General features: G+C 56.2%; 1 protein-coding gene across 2 annotated transcripts; it reads left to right on the top strand.

Annotated features, from left to right (window-relative positions):
- The first annotated feature begins 783 nt into the window (after window positions 1-783).
- Window positions 784-17,546, top strand: MDFI (MyoD family inhibitor). 2 transcript variants are annotated; one of them, XM_037844127.1, is made up of 5 exons: window positions 784-984; window positions 2,608-2,694; window positions 10,492-10,674; window positions 13,346-13,570; window positions 16,700-17,546. In XM_037844127.1, the coding sequence occupies exons 2-5, from the start codon at window positions 2,619-2,621 to the stop codon at window positions 16,954-16,956; spliced, it is 741 nt and encodes a 246-aa protein (XP_037700055.1). In that variant the 5' UTR covers window positions 784-984; window positions 2,608-2,618; the 3' UTR covers window positions 16,957-17,546. The 2 variants fall into 2 exon arrangements, with proteins under 2 accessions (XP_037700055.1, XP_037700053.1); XM_037844125.1 differs by lacking the exon at window positions 784-984 and adding an exon at window positions 2,320-2,471.
- The last annotated feature ends 2,243 nt before the right edge of the window (window positions 17,547-19,789 follow it).

The following is a 19,789-nucleotide window of genomic DNA, read 5'->3' as shown; positions in this document are numbered from 1 at the left end:
CCATTAAAATGTTATTTTCAAAAACAGACTTCTGGTCCATGGGGCTATAGTTTGCTGATTTTAAAATACATATATATATTACATTAAAATAGTATTTATCTTAGCATCTGCTTAAATGTTGCTTATTCACTTCACCCTAGTCCTGGCCCTGGGTAATAATGAAATGATGGGATTACACACTGACAGTCCCAATACTCATCCCTCATGAGGCTCAGATTGGTGAAGAGACTTCCCCAAGGAAACACAGCAGATAATGGATAATGAGTTAATTTTTTAAAACTTTTTATTCAAGTATAATAGTCATCCAAAAACAATGATGAACTTGTTGAATTTTCACAAACCAGGCACACCTGTGTAACCAGCATGTAAGTATTAAATTTAAAGCTTCCTTTTATATTTCCAACAAACCAGACCTATTATTCAGTTAGTACTGGGCCAGAGCTAACTGAGCTGATCCAGAGTTTAGGGTCCCCGGGTAGAGACTGCGAAGCTTTCCGGGGCCCAGTGCTGGGCTTTGTGGTTGGGGGTGGGAGTGGAGGGGTGGCATATGCAGCGAGAGAACAGGGGAAAGCTGTGGGGGCTGTCCAGTGCCCACACCTCGACTGGACCCCTGGGAGCAGGTGAGGTCCAGTCGGCCGGTCCAGGTAAGCCGGGAAGAATGCAGCAGCCGCCAAGCTCGGCGTCCGCGCAGGCACGTCCCAGTGACTCAGCCGGTGCCAGGAAGTGGGAGCCCGCCTCGCTCCCCAGAGCTCCCAGACAGCAGCCTGCTCCGGGCCGGCTCCCGGGGCGCCAGGTCAGGCCCCCGCAGCGTGCAGCCCGCTCCCGGGGGCGGGACACCCTCAGTCCAGCCCGGCCCTCTCTCCCCTCGCCGCACCAGCCTCGGCTCAGCGCCGGGACACAGTCGCGGGTGGCGAGACCGCGATCGGCGCGGTGCGGGCCCTCCTGGTCCTGGCCCCGACGGCGCCCCGAGGACCTGCGAGGGTGGTAAGTAGCGGCTGTGTGTGTGTGTGTGTGCGCGCGTGTGTGTTGGGGGGGGGGTTGGCGGGTGAGGAGGAGCCTGGCTTCCCGCGACCCACCTTTTCTTCACGCCCGGCCGGGGCCCTAACGCGGGGCTCGGAGAGCTGGCCTGGCGCCGCCCCCGCCGCCGCCCTGATAGCTCACTGGCCTTGTGGTGTGGAGCCCAGACGACTCCGCGGCCGCCGGGGTCATTTGTGGCTCAGACGCTGCCACCCCAGCGACAGCCCCACCTGAGGATCATCCCACTGGCCCGTCTAGTCCCACCGGGCTGGCCCAGGCTCCGAGCCCTCCTCCCTTCTCCCGGGGACCGGGTCCCAGAGTCAGGCTGAGGGTCCTTGAACTTCCCCAGACCGCCTGGCGGCCTCTCCTCCCCACCCCCACATCCCCGAGGAGGAACCCAGCTCACAATTCCAGATGTGCCTCCCCGCTGGCCCCCGCCGAAAGGGGCCCCCTTCTTCCCCTTTCTCCACGCACCCCCATTTGAGAAGGCCTCATACTCCGGTCTGGAGCTGAAAGGAGAGCTGAATTCGGAGAACCTTTCTTGGCCTCCAAAATTGGTTTTCTGACACAAATTCCCAGCTGGTAGGGGTGGGAGGATTGGGGAAGCCCCAGGCTGCTAAGAGCACACAGGAGGGAAGCGGGAAAGGAGACTGGATAGTCACTAACCGGATTTCCCGGAGGTACAACTGGTGGCAAGGGTGGTCGCCTGGTCTCTGAGCCCCAAACCCGTGGCACCCGACTTAGGACCCCGGGAAAGCGGTGCATGAGGACTTGGTCACCACCTTCTTTGGGCCAAGAAAATTTGGGGGCCACAGTTATTCAGGCAATTGGCCGGAGGAGATGTGGTCACAATGGTTTCTTTCGCTCACTCTCTTCTGATTTTTCACAAACTTTTGCAGAGTTTAGAACAGGCGAAGCAACACAGGCAGCCGCCATCCTCGGCGGCCCCGTTCTCTGCAACCCCGCGTGGCTCTGGGCCTGGGGCGCCGGCGTGGGGGCTGGAGTTTGGGAGACTCGGGCCCCGCTCTGAAAGCGCGAAGGAAACGCGCCGAGCCGGCTTCCTGTGGGGGCTCGGGTCACGGCGCCCCGCGGACAGACGTGTCCGGCCAGGGCCGCGCCGAGTCCGCGGAGGGGGAAAGGACGTGGGGGCGGGAGCGATTGAGAAGGCGAGGACGGGGCGGGGAGAGGGTGGGCCCGGAGGAGGGGACCGCAGAGGCAAGCAGGGGAGGAGCGAGGGGGCTGGTGGGAGAGAAGGAAGAAGGAAGGGGGCGAGCGATGCGAGCTGGCGCCGAAATGGGAGAAAGGAGCGAGTGAGAGGGAAGGGACGCCAGGCAAGCACCGAGGAGCCGAGCGGCCTGGGCTGGGGCGCTGGCGGGGCGCCCGCATCAGGCGCGCATGGCGGGCCCCGCGCAGTGACCCGGGCTGGGCGAGAGAGTAGCGCGCGGCTTGCACGAGTAAGTTAGTCGGTGGCGGCGCTGGAGAACAGCGGGGAAGCGCGCGTCCACAGCTGGATCTCCCCGGCCCCCCTTTCCCCCGCACGCGGCCACTCCGCTCGGGTCGGCCCCTCCCGATGAGCCCCATTTTCCGCAGGTCCCGGGCCGATGTCCCAGGTGAGCAGCCAGCAGCCCCCTCACTGCGATGCGCCCCATGGAGCCTCCAGCGCAGCCACGGGCCCAGGTAGGACTGGTGATAGGACAGATGCGAGCGGGGTCTGAAGTTGGGGCGGCGGGCGAGATATCCCCCCTCCTCCCTCAAAAGTCGGGAGGCGGTTCGGCAGAGCTCGGGTGAAGGTAGGAGCGAGGAATCTTGGTATCGGGGACCGGGTCCAAGGAGAGCCGAGGGTTGGGGTGACGGGAGCAGGGCCCGGAATGGACGCGGGTTGCGCCAAGTTGGCTCCAACTCCCCCCGCCCCCACACCAGACACATACACGTACACGGTGTTGTCTGTCTGTCCGTCTGGGATTTGTGTCCCAACCGTTTCTGCCCAGTGTGTAAATATTTGTGGGGGCCTTGGGCGGGGGAAAGGGAGGGGTGTCTGAGTCTTTCTCTCCCTCCCTTCCCCCAGCGCAACCAGAGCTCGGCGCTTCTCGAAACTTTTGTCCGCCGCTGCAAGCGGCCACAGGACCGGCCCCTCCCCTCCCTCTTGCCATCTTGTCTTGCTCGCCTCCCTCCCCTCCCGGCCGACCAGTTGCTGCTGTCCCCACCCTACAGGCCGAGACCCACACATACACACCCAAACACACTCGCCCCCGCCCAGTGTCCCCAAACCCCGGTGAAATAACCCCCTCCTCAATTCTACCCGGGATGGGGTGGGGGGGGTTGCAACTCCCTGAAGAGATCTGGGGTGGGGACCCTGTAGGCTGTGGCTCCCAAGTCCATTCGGTCACTGTCAGATGCTTACACTGAGGTTGGGAGTGGGAGACAGGGTGAGGGAGAAGCCGGGAACATCTGGGATTTGTTGAGAGGCTGGGGGTGGGGTGCAGGAGTGTTGGCACAGATTTCGTAACTTTAATCCCACCTCTAAGTTAGTCTCATTTTTTGCCTTCTTCCCACCCACTGCACCATTCTCTCTTTCTCCCCTCTTTGATTCTCTGAATAATGAAGGGTCTAGCCCTGGACCTCAGTCAGACACTAACTCCCTGCATCTTCTTGGACAAGCCCCTTCCCCACTCTGGCCTCAATCTCCACATCCACCTGTGTTTCAAGAGGCCCCTCTCCAGCTCTCAGGTCTACGGTGTCCACCTAGTAGGGACATCGGAACGCTGAGCTCCCAGGACTCTAGAGGTGGGGGGTCTCCTAAACCAGAGTGAGGACAAGTGGTAGATGTCTGGCCAGGGGCCAGCACATAGTTGTGGCTAATGTGTGTCTGCTGTGCATCTTCGCTAACCCTCAAATTTCCTCCTCTCCTGCGTAGGGACTTCTGGGGTATAAGCTCCTTGAAAAAGTGGGCTCCTTCAGCCTGGAGAGACAGCTGGGCGCAGGGGGCTGGGAAAGGTCTTTCTGTGTGTCTGAGAACCCTCTCTCAGTCTCTCCTTCCTCCTTTCTTTCTCAACCTCCTGCTTCTCCCCCATCCTCCCACTTTTCCCTGCTTTCTTCCTCTCCTAATCCATTTTCTCTGCTCTTTCCTCCTCCCTCCTCCTTCCATGATCCCTTCCCCTGCCTGTCCCATTCTCAGCCCCAGACAGACTAGAAGGGGGCTGAATGTGCTCAGGGCAGGGGACAAGAGCCAGGGTGGACTACAGGGAGGGTTAAGCCATGGGCTGTAATTTGAGGCCCCAGCCCCCCCAGCCAGCCCCCTCCCCAGCCTAGGCTGGGCCAGACAATGCTGCTTTCATAGCACCAGGCCTCGCTCTGCCGCCTTAGGAGAATAAGCCTGCTGCCCAGGAAGCCCAAACCGCAGGAGACCCAGCCAAAACCCCACAGACGCCTGAAGCTGAGACCAGAATCCCCCACGCTCCCTCCTAAGCCCTGACAGAACAGCAAGGCCACAGCGCTGCCCCTGGGGGCCCTGCTGGCAGGACAGCCAGGGAGCAAGTCGGCCCCTCCCTCAGCTGCCCAAGATGTAGGCTGCAGATGGGACGCTAGGGGACTCGGGGCAGCTCTGGCTGGGGCAGGGGGCCAAGCCCCCACACCCTTGGCTTCCCCAGCAGCCTCCTCCCCACCTACCCCTGAGAGCCCCACAGCAGATTTCTGCCCAGCACTGGGGCGTCACATTCCTGCTCTTGGTTCTAAATTGAATTTCCTGGGGAATTGGAGCCTTCAGACCTAAAATAAAACCAATCCAACCCAGCCTAACTGACCAGCTCAGGCCCTCTCCAGTCCTCGGCCTGGTGGCCTGTGACTGTGAGCACTGGGCTCATGTTAACCATGCGTGCTAAAAGGGAGTCCACATTCTCTGACCTTCTTGGGGTTCAGGGCCAGGTGCTCTAATCCTCAGCCCTCCTTTTGAACTGAGGCATTCCAAATGCCACAACTCAGTACTCACCAAAAGACTTTTGCTGAGTGCCCACTGGAGAGGCAGAGCCGAATACCGACACTGCCCCTGTCCCCAAGGGCATTAATTGGGAAGATTATAGTCTTGTTGAGGAGCCCAGACTTCACTATTAAATCATAATTAACACCCAGGGGCGCTGGGTGGTAAGTTCTCAGCAAGTGGTCCATTGGGAGGGGGACTGATGAACTTGGGAGTCAGGGAAGTCTTTCTAGGGGAAGAGGTAGAGCTTGAGGTGGGTTGTGAGGATGGGCTGGATTTGGGGAGTGGGCGAGGGGTAGGGTAGGACCTGCTGGCCAAGAGGAATATAAAAGCTTGAGTGGACTGGTCAGAAGGCCTGGTGGTGGCCCAAGTCCTTGGAGAGGACAGTCTGCCTGGAACACAGGATGCTTGTACATTGATCACCTTGAAGAGGTAGACTGAGGCCTGAGTGCCAGGCCAAGGGGTGATCCGAGTGTGGGGTTCCAGTTGCCACTCTCTAGCCTGATCAGGTCCTGGCCCTCTTTCTTCAGAGATGGCCAGAGCTCCAAGGGGGAAGGCCAATCCACTGCCCACAAAGACCTTGGAAAGGGCTCAATGGGAAGGACCAGGCATCGGAGGTTCTGAACTTGGGTCTGTCCCCACCCCAGCCACAGGCATGGTGGCTGGAACTCCCAAGGGCGCTGTCCAGGCTTGGAGTGAATCCATCCCACCTGAAAGAGTCCCCCTACTCCCTCTAGGTCCAGGACCATCCCTCAACTCAGGGCATTGACCAGAACCTTAGCCCATGTGGGGTAGGAGAGTTTTGAGGCAAAGGGGCTGCTGCCTTTCTATATTTTCCCTTTGTGAACAGAGACCCTCAAGAGGAAGGTTCCACTTAGAACAGTCACCAGCATTAATGACACCTCCCCCTCACCCCAGATGGAGCAGGTATGAGTCTGTAAGCAGATGGCCCCTTCTGGGAGGAAGGGGCCCAAACCAGGGAGCTCAGCTCCCCCTGCCTCACCCCTTTATTGGCAGCACCTTTATCAAGGGGTCCTTCCTGGCCATTGCCGGCCACCCCTTCCCTCCAGCCCACTCCACATTTCTACCCTCTTCAGTGTCTCTGAAGGAATTTCTCCTCCAAGATGCTCTCCCTGCTGCGGCTGGATGGAGCAAAGCTGGCTCTTTGGCCTCTTGGTCCATGAGCACTTGAGCTCCGCCTCTTGCCTGCTGTTCTGTTCTGTCTGCCGCTAGCACGTGCTGTTTCTTTGTCTGGTGCCTTGGTATCCGGGCTCTGTGTGGCAGTATTCTCAGTCGCTGATCAGGTCTTCCTGTGGTTTCTTATTCCTTCTCATTTTGCTGCCATGTCTCCAAGCACTTAGGACAATTTCCTCTTCTGCCCCCAGTGTGGCTTCCTCAGGCATCTGCTGGGTCCCCTCTGCTGCCCCGCCTGGCTCTAGGAGGTCTGCCCCTCTGTGTTTCCAGGTCACTATTCCTGGACTCGGTTTTCTTCTGTCCCCAGTTTGCCTCTCGAGAGCTAATAGTCACCCTCCAGTGGCCGGTTTCCTACAGGAGGAGTCTCCTGACATCTTGGTTTCAGCTCCCTACAGTTTCCTGTTCCTACCAGATTCAAGGTCGCCAGCCTTGGAAGTGACCATCAGGAAACTGCCCTGCCAGTGGAGACATTTTGGGTGAGGAAGGCAGAGATGGGGACTCCCCTTTCCCTAAACCCTGTCTCCCACCTTCCTCCCTCTGACCCTGGAGGCCGAGAGAGCAGAAACACTGGCTCCCTGGAGTACAGGACTGATGGTGTCGCCCCTGTGCACTCTGGTGACCCCCAAGAGAAAGCCTGGAAAATGGCCCACACGGCCTGCCAGGCTCAGCTGTTGGTTTAGCTCACCAGCCCCAACCCCACCAAGCAGCTTGCGGCTCCCCTGTTCACACTGAGGTCTGGGTTCCTACTGTCCTCAAAATTCAACTCTCAGGGCAGGCATTGCCTTCTCCAGGAAGCCTAGCCACACACACCCCCATCTAGGCTAAGGGCCCATCTTCTGTGCTCCCACAATTCTTTTTTTTTTTTTTTTCCTTACTAATTCTTTTTTATTAGAGAAGTTATAGGTTTACAGAAAAATTATTACAGAAAATAGAGTTCCTATTTATTATTAAACTTTTGCATTAGTGAGGTACCTTTGTTTCAATCCACAATTCTTATTGACACCCCTACTGTACCCCTTGCCCCTCAGTGTCTGGGACTGCCCCACCCACCCACCGCTCCCCAACAGAGAACTCCTCAGGGAGTGACCTGTTCATTCTCATTTTGGTAGCACCTGTTGTTGCCATATTGCAAGATGCATAGTAGGTGTTTATTTAGAAAATGTTAAACCAAATAGCACAGAAGAGAGGAAGGAGGGAAGGAAGGAAGGAAGGAGGGAGGGAGAGAGGGAGGAAGGATGGTTCACAATGACCCCCTGCATGCCAGGCACCATTGTGAGCATTCCATTTACTCCCTGAAACCCTGAGAGATAAGCATCGGGATCCCCTTTTACACACAAGAAGACCCAAGTTCTGGTAACTTGCCCAAGCTGATACCTGGTAAAAACCAGGGCTAGGGTCTTGCAGCTCCTGCTAGAGAATCTTTCATTCCGCCACGCGGGAGGGTCAGGACTCCTGGTTCAGGGCCAGCGCAGGGCGCTTCTGGGGGCCACGGTCTGTCAGGAAGGTTGCTCCCTCCCTGGGAATGAGGACTGAAGCCTGGAACCTCCCTTTTTGTGCCAGCGTGGTCTGAGCTGGGGTGGCCCAGGCTCGGGGCTAGGAGAGGCGCCATCTGGCAGGCAGCCTCTTCCTCCTTGGGTGCCGTCTCCCCTTGCCTGCTCCATGCTGACCCAGCCATGTGATCTTGGACGAGTCATCTGACTTCTCTATCTTTAACCTGGGGACTGAGGGGGGCTCCATTTTCTGGTCCCCCGTGCTTGCATTTTGTTGGTTCCCCCTTTAGTGCCTCTTTGGGATCCTACCTGGGATCAGGCCCCTCGTCGTTCCTGGGATTGGGCTGGGGGTGTCTCATGGGGTGGTATCACCCCAAACAGCTGCTCCATACCATTTCCCCACCCCCAGCCCCGATACCCTGTAATCTACTTTCTGTCTTTATGAATTTGCCTATTCTAGATACCTGATACAAGTGGAATCATACAATATTTGTTCTTATGTTCCTGACTTCTTTCACTTAGCATCGTGTTTTCATAATTCATACTTTTTTACCCTCTGCTGTGCCTTGCACTGCTTCCCAGTCTCTCCCTCCCGCCCTGTGCTTTCCTGTTCTCTGAGCCTTCTCCCTTCTGCACCTGCACCGTCTCTCTTTCTTTCCAGCCGCCTGCCTCCCTTTGGCCTCTACCTCAGTTGTTTCCCTGCATCTGCTTCAGTAACTCCCAGGCCTATCCCTTCCCCAAGCCCTGGGTCCTCTTGCACCCAGACTTTGGGGCTGAACCTGCTCCGGCACACATCCTGAGAGCAAAGGAGGAGCAGACGGCCTCTTTGCACAGCAGCCTCACACAGGCCCCTCCAGAAGCTGCCGTGGCTCCCTGCTGATGGAACATTCCTCCCCCTCTCCTTCCTTTTCCTCCTATCCTCCCCTTCCCCACATTGCTCCACCCCACCTGGCTGGCCTCCCCCCCCCAACTCACAGGACAAGTCTGGCACTTCCAAGTGTACTCACCCCCTCCCTGAACCTCACCACCCCCAGATTTTCTCCACATTCCCTCTGCTTCAGGCCTTGGCACCCTGTGGGCTGCATCTTGGTCTGGAGCAGAGGCCTCGCACCTTGCGGGTACAGGCCCAAAGAGCAGATGAGGCTGGAGAGAGCCCACCCCCTTGCCTCCCTGGGGCAGAAGAGGGCAGCCTGACCAGCAACAAGTAACTCTGCACCCTCCAGGTGTCCCAGGAGCTCCAGCCCTTCCCTCCTCCCTGCCCCAGCTCCTGTCTCTTGGCAGGGCCTGTGGTTCTCCCTGGACAGGTGTGAACATGCCGGCCTGGGCCAGCTTCCCTCTGTGCTACCCACGTGAGGCTTCTAGAGCCCCATTCCCCCAGCCCAGGGAACCAGGGTCTTTGGAACAAGAATTCCTCAGGGGTCTCTGAGGGTCAGAGGCCACAGAGCGATGCTCAGGGCCCGGCAAGGAGGCTGTGCTACTGCATCTCCCCCTTTAGATGTTCCCATTCTCTGAATTACATGCCCAAACCTTTCTCGATTTGGAGACAGCTCAGAGAAGGACACCATAAGTGAGCATCTCTCTGTTCTCTGTGATTTATTCCATTTCTTGGATCTCTGTCTCTGGGTGTGTCTCTCTTGGTCTCTCTTTGTGTGTGTTATGGGTGGGTGTTTTAGTCTCTGAGTTCTGCTCTTTCTCTTCATCTTTCTCTGTCTCCCTCTGTTGCCCACTCCCTGCCCACCTCCTTTGTGGTCTCATTGCCTCTGAGTCTTCGTGTTTCTGTGTCTCCCCTGCTCCCTCTTTCTTCCAGCACGGTGTGGAAGGTCTTGAGCTCCCTGACATTCCAGCTGCACAACCAGCCTGGGCCCGCTCCCCCCCCACCCCAGCTTTCCTCTCCTTTCTTCCTGCCTCACCCCGACATGGCCTCCCCACGCCCCACAGCAGGGAGAGTGGGAGCTCTGGCCCCTCTCTGCCTGCCTCCCTCCCCTCCCATCCCTCATAAGCTTTTTCCCCTGGGCCAGGGGGCCCTAGTCCTGCTGCCTCAAGAGCTGTGGGTTTCAAGGTGGCTCCATTTCTGCCTCCCGCTCACCCTGCACAGAGGGGCCGAGTTAAGCGCCGTAATTACATGTGGCTGCGGTTCGCCTCCTGCCCGGCCCTCTTGGGCCGGCTCCCTCACATCCCTCTTCCTGCCTGTAGCCCTCCATCCCAGGCCTGCACCTTCTCCTCACCCCGGGTCTCCCACCGACTTTCTCACTGTCATCCTCACTCTCTGACTCAATTCCTCTCTGTCTGTCCCTGTCTTTATCTTTCTCCCCATCACTGACTTTCCTTCTGTTGGAGTCTCCCTCCCTCCCTGTCTGGGGCTGCCTGTCACTGGGTTTCTGTGGCTGTCTCCCTCCTGCCCAATCTCCCACGCTCCAAGGCACTATCTCTCTTTACTTCTACCCTTCACTGTCCCTTTGATTCTTTCTCTCTCCTTATCTGTCCATCGCTGACCATCTGTCTGTAATCTCTTGCTGTGTTTCTGCCTCCTCAACACTTCCCCTTACACTGCATGGCTCTGGCCCCTCCCTCCAACACCACGCACATGCACACACACACACACACACACACACCCTTGCTCACACACAAGTTGTGGCTTGGGAGCTTTCTATTTTAGAGACTGGCACTGGTGACGGATAGGGTAAGGGCTGGGTGACTGGTACAAAGTCTGAGAATGGGAGCTCACTGGGAATTCTGGGCTGCGGGAAGGGGACCAGGACTGGGGAAACAGGAGGGCACCAGAGTTCTGTTGCCATGGTCATCTGCTTTTTTCCGTAGCCCAGACCCCATCTCTTCTGCCTGGGCTGGAGGTAGTAACAGGATCAGCTCACCCTGTGGAGGCAGCACCAGAGGAGGGCTCCCTGGAGGAGGTGGCGCACTCCATGCCCCAAGGCAATGGCCCTGGGGCCCACCCAGCCCTGGACAGCACTGACTTCGATGTCCCCACAGAAGCTGTGACACGTGAGTCCCAGCAGGCTGGGGAGGCTGGGGTGGCACTAGTTTAATCCACACAGATTGGCAAAAATGCAGTGGGTGCCCACGGGTGCCTAGCACTGGGCCAGGGCTTGAAGGAAGTAGTGTGGGCAGTGGAAAGGTGTAAGACACTGTCACTGCCCTTTTGTCTATGAAGAAGATTCCAAGTACAACATGATTAGTAGGCAGAGAAGTGTGGACGAGATAGCATGAGGCTTTATGGAGAGAGACATCTCTCTCCTGGGAACTACAGCCTGATGCAGCCTCATCTTTGGGGCAGCCAGACACATTTTACAATTACTAATTACTAACCCCCCCCCATCTATAGACCCATTTTCACTTTCCACATTTTTTTCCCAAATGAGCGCATGTGCTCTCCAGACCAGCCTATGGTAAGGCAGCAGGATAGCTCTCACCAAGCTCATTTTACAGATGGTGAAACTGAGGCACAGAGAATCACTCGCCCTGGTCACAAGCTGGGGAACTCAGGTCTCCAGGCTCAGTGCTCTCTCCTGTGCCCCTCTGCCTAGCTGGCACAGCTGAGCAGGGAGCCGCCTTCAGCCAGGGCATCTGGGGCTAAGTTGGACGCCCTGGAAGTCAGGGTTACTAAATCCTGCTAGCATACTGCCCTCGACCTCCTCCAGACACACCCACCGGCAGAATTGAGGGAAAGAGGTCAGCGCCGTGGCCGCAGAAGAGGGGGCTGGATGGGAGTTGGACAGACATTCTTTGTGTCTATGGGCCCACAGTGTTTGCTCTGTGACTCAGCCCCCGCAGCCGCCCCCTCAGTCATGGCCACGGGCAAGCTCTGTGTCTGCCGCACCTCCCAGGGCCGTCAGCTCGCCACACTCGCCTGCCCTCTGGTCACTATACCTGTGTTTAGGCAGGGGGCACAGGAGCTGGCCAAGGATTCGGCCCAGTCACCCTCTGTGGGGCTGGGCGGGGGGTGAGGATGATCCAGGCCAGGCCACTTCCCGTGGCCTCAGCCCTGTTTACCCAGATGCAGGCACCAGCCACGCCTCTGGGCTGAAGATTCCCAGCGTGGAGCCCGTCCACAGCCCTGTCTCCCATCCTCCCCCGGACTCCCCACCTTGTCCCCAACTCCTTTCTTCCACTCTCCATCCTCTCCCTCCTCCACTTCCTAGCTGTGGGACCTTCAGCAAGTTTAAACCTCTTTGGGCCTCAATTTTTTTTAATCTGTGAAATGGGACCCATAATAGTAGAACTATTATGATGCCTTTATAAGTTACTATATATAAAGCTCCAACACACTGTACCTGGCATATAATAATAGCTCAAAAAAAGTTTAAGCTACTAGTTATAAGAATAACGTTTATTGTGATAGTAGTGGCTTAATCACCAGTTCCTTAACTCTCAATCTCTGCCCCCATCCTTGTCCTCTGAGCCCCAGTTCCCAGCCTCCAACCGGTCCCACCTCTGCCACTTACTAGCTGTGTGACCTTGGGCATGTTACTGTACCTTTCTGGGACTTTCCTCATCTATAAAAGGAGGGTAGAGCCCTATAGAGATACTGAATTCCAGTAAGAGAACCATTAGCTCACCAAGTGCTCAGAGCAGAAGCTGGCTCACAGTAAGTGCTCAATCAGTGCTCCATGTTATAGCGTCCACCGTTACGAGAAGACCCAGCCCTCTAAGTCAAGGGAAGCACTGAGGTCACTTTCCCTCTCCCCAGCCTCAGGGCCCCCAGACACCTCCCTCCAAGCACAGCTCACATGCAGAGGCTGGGTCTGGAGAGAGTGGGAGATCCAGCTCCATCGCCTGGGGGACACACCCCCTACATACGTACACACCTGCCTGTCCCTGTCTCTCAAGAACAGAATAGTTGGGCATTCCAGAGGGAGGGAGGGGAAGGAACTGGGCTTTTAGGTACATCTCTAGGGTCAGCTCATCTGCACTCCACTGACAAACCTGAAACTTGGTCCCTCAGCCTGGGATGGAGACCCGGGGTTCCTGGTCTTGGGGGTCTCCCTGCCGGCCTCCTTCTCCCTTTCTTCTCTCACGCCAAGCCCAAGGGCCCTCACCAACTCTTCCTGCCAGCTGCCCCCACAGAAGCAGGATGGGGTGGGAAGGAGGGGCAGGAGGCTTGGAGCAGGAGATAGAGGGGCTGCTGTGAGGAGCCCCTGGATTCCAGGGGCAGGACATACATCTCCAAACAGATGTTTCCAATAAATCAACCAGCACACGAAGGGCAAAAACAGCCGGGGGCTTGGCAGAGGCCAAGAGGAAGGTTAACTGCTTCACTGCTGTCCTCCTCTATCCCAGCCAAAGCTCCTCCTGCCCAAATTCCAGGACCCCAAGATCAGGAGCAGTCATGTCATGTGGGGTAAGAATGTGGGATCCATGCTCCTGAGCCCCTCCCCTTGCCTTGTACCTCTGTCCTTTCCAAGAAACAAAGCAGGACTGTGTTGTGGACTGAGCACTGAACTGAGAGTCAGGAGCCAGGCCCAGCTCTGTTGCAATTTCATAGTGTGCTTCTGGACGAGTCACCTCTCTCAGCCTCTGCATCCTCATTTGCACAAGTCTGGCTAAGGGACCTGTGGCGTATCTAAGAGTAAAGCAAGCAGAATTAGAGCAGGGCCCTGGGAAGCTGTTTGGCTCCGTCCTTTTCCTCAATGCCCTTTCTCTTTTATCTCTTCAGGCCAGCCTCAGGGGAACTACTTGGGCTGCACCCCACTACTACCAAATGGCTCTGGCCACCCCTCGGAGCTGGGTGGCGCCAGGCGGGCGGGGAACGGTGCCCTGGGCGGCCCCAAGGCCCACCGGAAGTTGCAGGCGCATCCATCGCTCGCCAGCCAGGGCAGCAGGAAGAGCAAGGGAAGCACCAAATCTGCTGCCTCCCAGATCCCCATCCAGGCACAGGAAGGTAAGCACATCTGTCCCACCTCTTCCTGGGAGAGGGCTCAAAGCTGGGTTCCCCCCAGCGAGGTCTGCAGACCAGCAGCAACAGCTTCACCTGGCTGCTGGTGAGAAATGCAGGATCGCAGCCCCACTCCAATCCGAATCTTTGGGCATGGGGCCCAGGAACCTGTGCTCTAACAAGTCCTCCAGAGAGTCTAACACATGCCTAAGTTTGAGAGCCCTGCAAAGTATTCCTGTTGAATATAGCAACGCACACCTACCTTATCAAGGCCAACTCTTCCCTGAGTCTCTGTAACAAAGAATGGAGCCATCTGGGTTGATCCAGGTTAAGCCACCCCATTTCTGGAAGCAGAAATTTTCCTGAAGGAGTGCACCATCTGTTTAGTGACAGCTGAAGAACACTTAGCAGAATAAAATGATGTTCAATCAGATGCTTAACAGGGGGGTGGGGCAGGGGGCTGTGAGTTACAGCAGGAGGTCAGAGGACCCAGACACATCAGCTGTTGTTCCTGCAGCACAGAGACCCTCTGCAGGGCCGCCATGGGCAGCCAGATCCCCCCACCCTAATGGGCATCACTTCCTCACGGGACCAAGGCTGCCTGTAGCTCACTGGCTGCTTGACCACTCCCGAATCTTTAGGTGATTCCAACCCATGTTGAGGGACCCACGGTTGGACCTCTGCAATCAGGATTCAATTTATAGCCATCCCATTTGCACATAATATGTTCAGAAACCCTTCTACCTCTGATTCTGCCCAACAGTCTTATTTATGAAGGGGGTTGTATTAGTTTCTTTGGCTGCTCAAGCAAATAACATGCAGTGGGTTGGGTTGAATGATGGGAATTTATTGGCTTACGGTTTTGAGGCTAGGAGAATGCCAAAATCAAGGCGTCATCCAGGCGATGCTTTCTCCCAGAAGACTGTGGCGTACTGTGGCTGGCTGCCAGCTATCCTTGGTGCTTGGCTCTTCTGTCACATGAAAATGTACATGGCGGCCTCTCCTATTTTCTCCTTTCTCTTCTGGGTTCCGTTGACTTTCAGCTTCTGGCTGTTCCTTCCGTGGCTTTTTCTGTCCCTGTGACCTTCCATATAAGGCCTTCAGTTACAGAATTAAGACCCATCCTGGGCCACACCTTATCTGAAATAGCCTCATCAAAAGGTGCTATTTGTAAGGGTTCACACCCACAGGAATGGATTAAGGTTAAGAACATGTTCTGGAGTACATATAGCTCCAAACTACTACAGGGGTGTTCATTCACTTAAAATTCACTGGTCATCTACTATGTGCCAGGTGCTGTGCTATGTGCTAGGTACAGAGACAAAAGGCCTAGGTCATGCCTTCAGGAAGCTCTCATAAGAGAGATATAAACAGGTAATCATCATACAGTGTGGTAAGTGCAATGATAAAGCCACACACCTGGGATTGTGTGAGCACAGGGGAACACCCAGGCCAGCCCAAAAAGCTGGGAAAGGAAGGCTGGGAAGGCTCTCTGGAGGAGGTGACATCTGAGTCTAAAGGACCAGCAGGAGGATCTAGCCAAGGGAGCATAAGCAGGAAGGTAAGAAATGGCTTCGTGTGGCTAGATTATGAAGTTCATGGTGATGAAGGGTGGGAGGTGAGATTTTGGGCAGGCAGGGGCTCTTGGAGAGCCTTGTAAAGCCTGCCGTGGATTTGGACTTTATCAGGAGGGCAATATGGAGCCATTGAGGGGTTTTAAACAAGGTAATGACCTCATCAGATTTGCATTTGAAGAGAACTACCCTGATCCAGTTTGGAGATAGATGGTAGAGGTTCTAGCTGTATGAGACCCTAATCTCTTCTTGCAGAAATTGGGAGGAGGTGGGTAATCAGATCCTCCATGGCAAAATGAGACCCCAGAGAACTAGCAGCCTTATGCCAGGGGCCTAGGCGGTTAGAAAAACTGGACACTGCCCCATGGCCTGGCTCCTGGCTCAGCATCCACAGTTCAATTCCCAGCTCTACCACTTCCCAGCTAGGTGCCCAAGGGCAAGTCCATGCATTAGTACATTTATCTTTTATTTTATTGAGCACCTACTATGTGCTGGGTACTGTTCTAGGGTCTTGTAATATATCAGCGAACAAAATTAAGATGCCTGCCTTTCTGGAGCTTACATTTTAGTAGTAGGAGATGACAATAAATGAAGAAAATTGTGTAGGGTATCAGAAGGTGAAAAGTGCTATGGGAAAAAGGTGAAGGAGGGGTGCTGGGGGATGGGTGGGCAGGTTGTTGAGTTAAATGGGGTGTTCATGGAAGGCCTCATTGAGGGGATGACATCTGAGCAAAGACGTAAAGGAGGTGAGCGAATGAGCTGAGCCCGTCTCGGGAAGGGCGTCCCAGGCAGAGGGAACAGTGCCTGCATTACTGCGTGGCAGCCAGGGGCCCAGCAGCAGAGCGAGCCAGCGAACTGGAGAGCAGAGGGGGGCGGGCAGAGGGGGAGCAGGGCCTGAATCACGTGGGGCCATGGGGGCCATCGCGAGGACTTCAGTTTTCACTCGAGTGAGGTGGGAACCGTGGGAGGTTTCTGAGGAGAGGAGGGACAAGATCCAACTGAAGAGTTTAAAGGATCTTTCAGGCTGCTGTGTGGAGAGGAGAGATGAAGGGGGCAGGAGGGTTTAAAGGGGAGAGTGGGGGAACCAGTGAGAGGCTGCTGTAGTCACCCACGTGACCAGAGAGGGAGGGTTCTGCATCTGTTTTGAAGCGACTTAACGTCTCTGTACCTCAGTTTCCTCATTTGTAGAGTGGGGCTAAGTAGTAGCCCCTACCTCACAGAGTTGTTGAAGTCTGATGAATTTAATTCATGCATGGTGCCTAGGACAGACCCTGGAACATGTCCTCAAGTCTGTGTTTGCTAAATAAGTAAACTAAATGTGGTTAAGATCCAGACTGCCTGGGCTCAAACTCCCACCTGCCACTTGCGGGGTAGGTTAACACACACACACACAACTGTGCTTTGGGGTCATCAGCTGTGAAATAGGGCTCCTGATGGTTCCCACTCCTTGGGGCTGCCGGGAGGGCTGCAGAGCCTGATGGGCACTGGGAGCCGTGGCTGGGTCCCCTGTGTCCCTGGCCGTTCCACACGCACACACCCCGTCCACTCTCTCCACCCGCAGATTGCTGCGTCCACTGCATCCTGTCCTGCCTGTTCTGCGAGTTCCTGACACTGTGCAACATTGTCCTGGACTGCGCCACGTGCGGCTCCTGCAGCTCCGAGGACTCGTGCTTGTGCTGCTGCTGCTGCGGCTCGGGGGAGTGCGCCGACTGCGACCTGCCCTGCGACCTGGACTGCGGCATCCTGGACGCCTGCTGCGAGTCCGCCGACTGCCTGGAGATCTGCATGGAGTGCTGCGGGCTCTGCTTCTCCTCCTGACCCGCCGCGTCCTGCGTCCAGGCCAACGGGGCCCGCCCACGCGGGACCAGCCCGGGGGACTGATGCCCAAAGTTCCATCAGCCCCCTCCCCCTGGTGCTCTCCCACCCACCCAGTGCCGTCAGAACCCCAGCCCTGGTGGGAAGCGGGGTGCCCGGAGGGGCCACCTCAGTCCTAGGAGCTGAGCCCGCTGCAGAGAAGCCAGGGCTCCTCACCGGGTCCCAGGGCCAGAACTGGGAGTATGGGGCAAGCAAGGGGAAGGGCTGGGGTGGGTGACGGCAGCCCTGGTGCCAGGGCTGCAGAACACTGTGAAAATTAGGGGAGGGGGCAGGACCATGGGAAGGCAGGGCCGGGGCCGGGGGCTGTGTGCCTCTCTACCTCTCACTGCGCCTGGTGCCCGTGTACCCCTGGCTATCCCTGGCTTAGAGAACAGCAAAATGTGAAAAGAGACCCCGCCCCGCCCACACCAGGCCCCTCCCCAGTCTCCTTCCCTGGGCTTTTGTGGGGGCTTGACCCACACACTGACCTGAGAGGACCAGGCTGGGCATGGGCCTGGAGTGGGGCGGGAGAGGGGACAGTAAAGAAAAGACTGGAAGGGGGGAGGGAAGGATTGGGGGGAGGGTCTGTTCTATTTGTTGTTGTAAATAAAGATATTTGTCCATGTCTGATTTCTTCATTCCCCCTGTGTAGTTTCTGTACACCAGGACTCTCAAAAGCAAACATGCCCCCCAAGACCCCTAAAAAGCACCCACATTGATAAGGCTTCCCTGCCCTCTGGGGTCCCTTCCTCTTCTGCTTTACTCACCCCCAGAAACCTTCCCTGCTCTTCACATTCTTCTCCCTCTTTCATGTTCTCCCCTACAGGAAGAAAGTGAGAGAGAGTACCACCTCCCCACCATCATCTCCCCTTTCCCACCAAAAGGAAGGGGAGACCAGAGAAGGAAGAGTTAACCCTTGGCATGGAATTAATCAACAACAGTTGTGGTCGGGTTTTGATTAATTAATCTCCTGCTGACTCCAGCTTCTCAAAGCCCTACCCGGGAAGTTGCTCCAAGGCAAGGGTGACACCCGTGCCAGCAGTAGAGGGGTGCCGGAGGAGGGGGGAGCCCCAGGCCTGGCACAGGAGGCAAGTATGGCCTAAGTAGGGCCCACACAGCCCAGCCACAGTCCCCCAATTGCCCGGGGGCCTGAGAAAGAAGAAAACCATGTCAGGACCTGCAGGAACCTCAGATCATCTGTCCACTGCCCTTGGTGTGCAGAGGGAGGGCTCAGGCCGGCGGTGGCAGATGTGGGTACTGCAGAGCTTCCTGAGGGACAGGGACTCAGTGGGGAGGGCTGGCTGGACTGAGCCCCTCCATCCCGGACCTCGAGGAAGCCAGGGGACATCCAGGGCGAGTAGCCTCAGGTCCAGGGTCAGTGAGAGGACATCATATGGTCAGGGGGACTTGTCCTGCGGAGAAGATACAGCTGATGAAGGCCTTTAGAAACACATGAAGGGAAAAAAAAAAAAAAAAAAAAACCACATGAAGGGAAATTGGTGGACACCACTACCAGGAACAAAGGCTGCAGCAGTCTGGAGGGATTCTGAAAGGAAGGAGGGGTCTCGATAAAGGGCCAAATGAAATCTAAAGTCATAAGGAATGTCATGCCAGTGGGCGGCACCCTGAGCTGGGACTCAGTAGGAGAGAGTAATAGGCAGTAATAGGCAGTGAGGAGAACTTGCTTCCCACCCTCCCCCCATGCTCACACGCTCACAGGCCTCTCCTTGCCGACTTTGGGGTTTTTCTAATCTCTGGGATTACACAGGAAACTCAGGACACAGAGAGGAAGTGACCTGCCCCCAGGGTCACACAGTCAAGGTCAAAACCAGGAGAGAAGCCCCATCTCCTCGGTTCCCAATGCTCATTTATTTACCTGTGTTTGTTTGTATATGTTTTTGGTTTGATTATTGCATACTCAAGGTACAGAAAGCGCACAAGTCTGTGCGGTGGAAACTCAGGCCCCTCAGCCTCCTGTAGCCCAGCCTCTCGGGGTGTATGTGCTGTACCGCCCTGAGGCAACCATTGCTTAGAATTTCTGCCATAGAGATGATCTGTGCACATTCAAGCATTTGTATATATACTTTTTATTTCTTTTCTTCGCTTTCTTTCTCCTCAAAAATGGCAGGTCCTATGTACACTGAACTGCACCCCCTTTTTGCCTCTTATCCATTTGTCTTGGGGATCTCCAGCACCAGCGCGCTGAATAATGAGCCACGATCTGGTTACCCAACCCCTGTTGCGGGGGCTCTTAGTCCATTCCCAATTTCTAGGTTATGAATAAGTTTGTGTGAACATATCCTTCTGCATGAGTGAACTATGTCTGTAGAATATTCCAGAAAGTGGGGGTGCTGGGCCTAAGGGTGCCAGCGATTATAACTTTGACAGGATGAACCATTCATCCTCCGTGAGTGTGAGCCAGCATCCACTCTCTTGGCTGCAGGGCAGTGCCCCCTTCTCTCACTACTGTGCCTCTTTCTGTCTTGGAGAGGAGGGACAAGGGGGAGTTCCCGTTAGGTCCGGCTCGAGCCGCCCTGCGGTTCCTCAGGTCTTCCTCAAGCCAGAGGTCTGAGAACAGGAGGACTGGGGGCGGGGGTGCTCGTGACCAACTAGAGGTCTGGTCCAGGTGGGCAGGAAGGCTCCCTCTCTGCTCCCTGCTGCGTGGGGGCCGCGGCAGGAAGAGGCGCCTCTGCAATCCAAATAGCGATTTCCTGCTGTAGGCTCTGGCTGTTTTCTTTAGGACAGTGGCTGAAACCCAAGAGGCTGAGTGGGGATTGGGCGGGGATGTGGGAGGAGT

The sequence above is a fragment of the Choloepus didactylus genome, chromosome 7 (assembly GCF_015220235.1).
Source record: "Choloepus didactylus isolate mChoDid1 chromosome 7, mChoDid1.pri, whole genome shotgun sequence".
In the NCBI taxonomy this organism is placed as follows: Eukaryota; Metazoa; Chordata; class Mammalia; order Pilosa; family Megalonychidae; genus Choloepus; species Choloepus didactylus.
This window is presented reverse-complemented; position numbering and strand designations above follow the sequence as displayed.

Coding starts and splice junctions, on each gene's coding strand:
- MDFI (XM_037844127.1), top strand. CDS start 2,619: ATGTCCCAGGTGAGCAGCCAGCAGCCCCCTCACTGCGATGCGCCCCAT. Junction 2,695..10,491: donor CAGCGCAGCCACGGGCCCAG/GTAGGACTGGTG, acceptor TTTTTTCCGTAG/CCCAGACCCCATCTCTTCTG. Junction 10,675..13,345: donor CCCCACAGAAGCTGTGACAC/GTGAGTCCCAGC, acceptor TTATCTCTTCAG/GCCAGCCTCAGGGGAACTAC.